Genomic DNA, 6,153 nt, shown 5'->3' with positions numbered 1-6,153 from the left:
AGTATGCTTGTACGGACCCGAAAGATGGTCAACTATGCTTGAGCGGAGCGAAGCCAGAAGAAACTCAAGTGTAGATCCGCAACGGTAGTGACATGTAAATCGTTTGTCTGACTTAGGTATAGGGGCAAACCATTTAGTTATGCTTGAGCGGGGCGAAGCCAGAAGAAACTCAGGTATTGACATGTAAATCGTCCTGTCTGATCGTCCTGTCTGACTTAGGTATAGGGGCAGAAGACTAATCAAACCATCTAGTTATGCTTGAGCCGCTCAACCAGAAAAAATTCAAGTGGAGACCCACAACGATATTGACATGTAAATCGTTTGTTTCACTTGGGTTGCTTGAGCGGGGCGAAGCCAGAAAAAAGTTAGATGGAGACCCACAACGATATTGACATGTAAATCGTTTGTTTGACTTGGGTATAGCGACAAAAGAGTAATCAAACCATCTAGTTATGCTTGAGCGGGGCGAAGCCAGAAGAAATTCAGGTGGAGACCCACACAACGATATTGACATGTAAATCGTTTGTTTGACTTGGGCATAGGGACAAAAGACAACCATCTAGTTCTGCTTAAAAAATATAAATATATCAAAATTAATACTCAAAATATTCTTGAGCCTATCATGTTCTAAGACCGACACGTTAGATTCTTGGGTAGATATAAGTTTTAAATAGTTAGTCAAACTTTTTGCCCTCTCGTGTGGTCGTAACATGACCAGCCTAATCCCACCGCTAATAGATTAAGGAGAAAGTTTACAAGATCACAGTTTTAAAACGCATCTATTAAGGAGAGGGTTACACACCCAGGAATGCTTCGTTTCCCTCTTCAACTGATGTAGGACATCACAATCCACCTTCCTTGGGGCCAACATCTTGCTGGCATACCGTCCAGTGTCGGTTCTGACATCATTTATAATAGCCCAAACTTACTCCTAGCAGTATTTTCCACTTTAGCTCGTTACATATCACCATCACCTTACCATTTTAAAACAAGTCTACAAGGGAGAGGTTTCCACATCTTGAAGAATGTTTAGTTTCTCTCTTTAATCGATGTAAAATCTCACCATTCACAACCCAAGCCACATAAGAGTTGTCTCACATGTGTTGGGTTGGGTCGTCTAACTTGGGTTAAGTAGTCCGAGAAGTTTGGATCATCAGGTCATTCGAACACCCCTTCAACGGTCCCAAAAACGGAATTAAAAATAACTCTTCCATTATGGGGCTGTTTTGATTTGAATGTATTTTCTAAGGTAAGATGTGTAGAACATAGGTGCCTTTAATAACATCTAAAGAACAATGGCTGAAAATAGCATCACAGACAAAACATAACAACACAATGTGGTGACCCTTTTTTGTTGGGAGCTTCTCAAACTGGAGCAGTCTTTGCCACCACTGATTCTAAGTCTTCTTTGGCGCTAATGCTGCAGAGAGTGACACTGTTATTAGAAGCTACACAAATGCATTCATAATTGGTTCGATTACGAAATCGAAAAAAATAGTTCGTGGGGTTCGGTTCGAGTAAAGCTATACATCTTTTGTCGATTCGGCTGCCCTCGGGTTGGTTCAATGTAGGTTTGGAAACCGGTTTTTTACTTTCCGAAAGCACAGCTGCCCTCGGGTTGGTTCAATAGGTTTGGATACCGGTTTTTTATTTCCTGAAAACTCGGCTGCCCTCATGTTGGTCCAATGTAGGTTTGGAAACCGGTTTTATTTCCCAAAAACTCGGTTGCCCTCGGGTTGGTTCAATGTAGGATTGGAAACTGGTTTTTTACTTTCCGAAAGCACGGCTGCCCTCGGGTTGGTTCAATGTAGGTTTGGAAACCGGTTTTTTACTTCCCAAAAGCACGGCTGACCTCGGGTTGGTCCAATGTAGGATTGGAAACCGGTTTTATTTCCCAAAAATTCGACTGCCCTCGGGTTGGTTCAATGTAGGATTGGAAACTGGTTTTTTACTTTCCGAAAGCACGGCTGCCCTCGGGTTGGTTCAATGTAGGTTTGGAAACCGGTTTTTTACTTCCCAAAAGCACGGCTGACCTCGGGTTGGTCCAATGTAGGATTGGAAACCGGTTTTATTTCCCAAAAACTCGGCTGCCCTCGGGTTGGTTCAATGTAGGATTGGAAACCGGTTTTTTACTTTCCGAAAGCACGGCTGCCCTCGGGTTGGTTCACAATGTAGGTTTGGAAACCGGTTTTTTACTTCCCAAAAGCACGGCTGACCTCGGGTTGGTCCAATGTAGGATTGGAAACCGGTTTTATTTCCCAAAAACTCGGCTGCCCTCGGGCTGGTTCAATGTAGGATTGGAAACTGGTTTTTTACTTTCCGAAAGTACGACTGCCCTCGGGTTGGTTCAATGTAGGTTTGGAAACTGGTTTTTCACTTTCCGAAAGCACGGCTGCCCTCGGGTTGGTTCAATGTAGGTTTCGACTCAAAAAACCGATCCGATCCACTTACACTCCTCTTAGTACCCATGTACAGCAAAATAGAAACCTATATGAAGCATTTTTCCTATATATGCACAAATCCTAATCAAGCAAATCTTGTATCAAAGAAGACCATTTAGGAATCATATATATATAGGTCACAAAAGTTATTTGAATGATTCACCTGAAAGTAACATCGCCACTCGGTGTCAATTTCTTGGAGATCCAACTCGGGACCGACTTTTCGAGCTGCTCAATCCGCTCTTCCACCTCTCCTACAAGAAAACACGTAAAAGTCGAGCAAAAGTTCAAACCAAATTCACGTACAAAAACCATACATACTTCGCTCTGTAATATCAAGACTATTCATTATAATCTTGTGCACCAGCTCCTCCTTGGTAATCGAAGCGCAATTTACAGACTTGAAAACGTTGTAGATAACACGAACAAGTTCGGGCAAGCAAGACGATTCTTCACAAGTTACACGTCCACTCGAAGAATCCTTTCGGTAAGGCTCGTGATGGAAATCTCTCTTTTCCGGGATATCATAGCATTGCAAATCATCTACACTGAAACTCAATGGACCATTATCACCTTCCATGCCAGAAAAGTTGAGAAACCTTTTTGCAGGTTTACATAAACTTCCTACACTTGCAGTTTTCCTCATTTTCACATCAGAACTCGGTAGCATCGATCTTTTCGGTGTCGACTGTACCGGGGTTTGTGTCATTATATTGCTAGAAGCAGACGTTGCAGGCTTGACGACAGGACTCTCAGAAGAATTAGCAGTGGCTCGAGACGAGATTGACTGCACGGGAAGATCTTCGAGCAAATTATCGTTATTATCTTCCTCCTCTTTCACACAAGCTGGAGCAGATGGCAGACCAACAACAGAAGATGTAATAGGTTCTGATAGCTCTGTTTTAGGAACAGCTTTCTTAGAGAAATGTCTCTTGAAGGTTGACTGTGGATAAAGGTCTTCAAAGGACAACTCGGTTTGTACGGATATTGGCTCAGATTTTTCTGAAGAATTATCGGTCGATTGCTCGAGAGAGAACGTAATGTTTCTCCGGTTGAAGGGCTCCGGTAGCGCCGCCTCTGGAACTTCACTTTTCTGGTTGCCAAACCAAATGAGAAAAATAGTTAAATTACGAGAGGCTTACTAGTAAAACGGTCACAAATGTAACAAAATAATGATTCCCATCTCCGCAAAATTCTCCAAAACGGAGATTCTCCGTAGAGAATTAACGAGGATCGGGATCCCACAAGGAATTTTTCAAAAGAAAAAACATTTCGAAGAATTTTTTAATGGATAATTTCCATATTCCAATCTAATATTTAAGGAGAAAAAATATAATATAAATATATAATATACGTTATTTTTATACCTTAGATATAAAAAATGAGCGGGGTAGGGATTTGGTGGGGATCGAGGTTGGGAGCAGGGTCAGAGAATATAATTCCCACCTCATTTAGCTAATAGAGATAAATCTCTCTCCACTCTCCCTCATTTCTCGAACGGGGTCAGGGCTCCGGGAGTTAAATAGGCATCTCTATGCAGCCCATTCCTAGAATGACTCATAGTTCATCCGTGCTGCTTCTCGAGAGGTTTTTCCGACCCCAAAGCGAAGAGGCAAAGGTTTAGGCTATGAAATTTTCATGACCATGGAAGACATATCTAAACCGTCTAATCTCTAGGTCGCTAGAAAAACGTCTCTAAACTCGAACAATTTATTTGAGTGTTGAATGCTGCTACACAGACAACAATTTATTATAATGTAGAAAGTACCTCTGGATGCATGACAAAGAATTTTGCTACCCTTGAAGCGAAAACTTTGTGTAATGCCAGAAAATCGGAATGCTCGGAGTGACCTTTTACGGTATCTAATCGAAGACTGATTATCATTTCCGACTTCATGCATGACGTTTTCTTGTCATGAATCGTCACTTTATCAATAGTCACAACTTCTGGAATGATATACACTATTTGTGCTAGATGTCTGTGTAAAAACTTTCTGCAAAAGAAAGTAAACGAATCAACTTAGATCAACCAAGAACGAACAAAACTAATCAAATTGAACCAATTCGGTCCATTTCCTCGATCGATCCGATTTTGATTTGCATCGTAATCTAGTAAAAGTTTTTACACATTTTCGAGTTATTTTGTTTCACCTACCCAATGAAACTATTAGTTCAGACACAACATTAATAAATTGATCGTCGTTGATCGGTTAAATGCGACGAGATAGCAGTAAAAAAGCTCAGTAGATTCATTAGCGAACGCTACGATATACCTTTTACTCATAACCGACACCTGACCGGATACATTGTGAAATGTAGATGGCTTCTTACGCATTCCAAGCAGCCTTAGTGAGGAAATCAAGCAAGTAAAGAACTCTACAATGCTTTGATATCTGCATAGAATCAAATCGAGTTTAAGTCAAATTTATAGCAACAAAATGATCGTTTTAAATCTTCTATATCGTTTAGAATCATTCAAGTTTGACATGATCGATCATACTATAATAGTTTTTAATATAAAATTTTAAGAACTATAACAAAACATTCAAAAGTTTAGGAAGAAAAACGAAGTAGGCCTAACAAAGCTCGGGAATCGAAACAAGATCTAAACATCGAATGTTTTAGGTGTTGCATCTAGTAAAAGTATACGCACTTTTCTTGATGTTTGATCCCTCCTTCCTTCGACTTTCCTTTCGAGTACTCGTCTCCCTTCTCCGGTGTCATACATACGACGTTACCAGAAACTCCTTCCTTATGTGGCGGAAATGGAACACGTTTAGCTTCAATGGCTGAAACATCATGGCTACCATCTTCACATGTTTTTTCACCCATTCTTCAACCGATCGAATCGAAAACTGGCATAGCCGAAACCGATAAAAGATCAGAATTCTCTCCGAGAATCAATCAAAGCTATCGAATACAGACACGGATTCGAGAATTAACGAAAATCCTAAAAGGAAAACTAAAATTATAAAGGATTAATCGAGGAATTCACCAAGATTAATATGAATTTACCCCAACTTATCCTAATCCTAACACATAACTAAAATCACTTCAGGACCATCAGACATTTAATCAAATAAGTCTTCAGCACAAGGGAGAATCTATCAGAAATTAAACTAACAGTTCGATAGCAATGAAGAAATGAGTAAATTAATAGAGTAATTTCTTTCCACAATTACCCGTTACGTGGCCTGAAATGGAGAATCTTCCAGAAATTACAGCAGATGGTCGTGAAGAACATTAGTGAAAACAAAAAAAATTACTACAGAATTTAACCCTTCCATACGACAGTTGGTCTACAGCCAAAAACCTTACTGGGCATAACTGACGGTAAAATCAAGAATTAAAGGGGTAAAAAATTGAAGAAAAAGGGGAGAAATACCTTGAGCTAACAATGGCGGATCAATGCTTGTAGCAGTAGTAAGAGGAACTGGTAAGGAAAGGGGGCGGAGGAGCTGATTACTGGAACGGAGGGAAAATCCTCCAATTGAAATTTGCCTTCGGTTCGACTGCCGCGGCCCTCTATTTATATATAATTTCTTCTTTCCTTGCTTTTGACCGTTGGAGGCCCAAAAGAAAACCTTCTTCGGAAAAATGGGATATCTGGGCCAGGCCCATTTACACTTTTGATGTGAATTATTGTTAGCATTTCCCTTGTCCGTACTACTTTTGAGTTGGTTGTTCAACGTTGGGAGAAGGCCCATATAGG

The 6,153-nt window shown here is 40.5% G+C and overlaps 1 protein-coding gene across 1 annotated transcript; it reads right to left on the bottom strand.

The window, feature by feature from the left end:
• Positions 1-1,186: 1,186 nt before the first annotated feature.
• Positions 1,187-5,937, bottom strand: LOC111801487 (CDT1-like protein a, chloroplastic). The gene is made up of 7 exons (XM_023685497.1): positions 5,827-5,937; positions 5,095-5,296; positions 4,715-4,834; positions 4,210-4,435; positions 2,763-3,534; positions 2,605-2,695; positions 1,187-1,420 (listed from the first exon to the last, which is right to left on the bottom strand). The coding sequence occupies exons 2-7, from the start codon at positions 5,271-5,273 to the stop codon at positions 1,366-1,368; spliced, it is 1,443 nt and encodes a 480-aa protein (XP_023541265.1). The 5' UTR covers positions 5,274-5,296; positions 5,827-5,937; the 3' UTR covers positions 1,187-1,365.
• Between the last annotated feature and the right edge of the window lie 216 nt (positions 5,938-6,153).

Source organism: Cucurbita pepo, chromosome LG09 (assembly GCF_002806865.2).
Source record: "Cucurbita pepo subsp. pepo cultivar mu-cu-16 chromosome LG09, ASM280686v2, whole genome shotgun sequence".
Lineage (NCBI taxonomy): Eukaryota > Viridiplantae > Streptophyta > Magnoliopsida > Cucurbitales > Cucurbitaceae > Cucurbita > Cucurbita pepo.
This window is presented reverse-complemented; position numbering and strand designations above follow the sequence as displayed.

Excerpts from the sequence above, each read along its gene's own strand:
- LOC111801487 (XM_023685497.1), bottom strand. The coding sequence starts at position 5,273 with ATGGGTGAAAAAACATGTGAAGATGGTAGCCATGATGTTTCAGCCATT. Across the intron at positions 4,436-4,714 it reads GTGTCGGTTATGAGTAAAAG|AAAGTTTTTACACAGACATC; the intron begins GTATATCGTAGC and ends TTTCTTTTGCAG. Across the intron at positions 3,535-4,209 it reads TCTTTGTCATGCATCCAGAG|AAAAGTGAAGTTCCAGAGGC; the intron begins GTACTTTCTACA and ends TTTGGCAACCAG.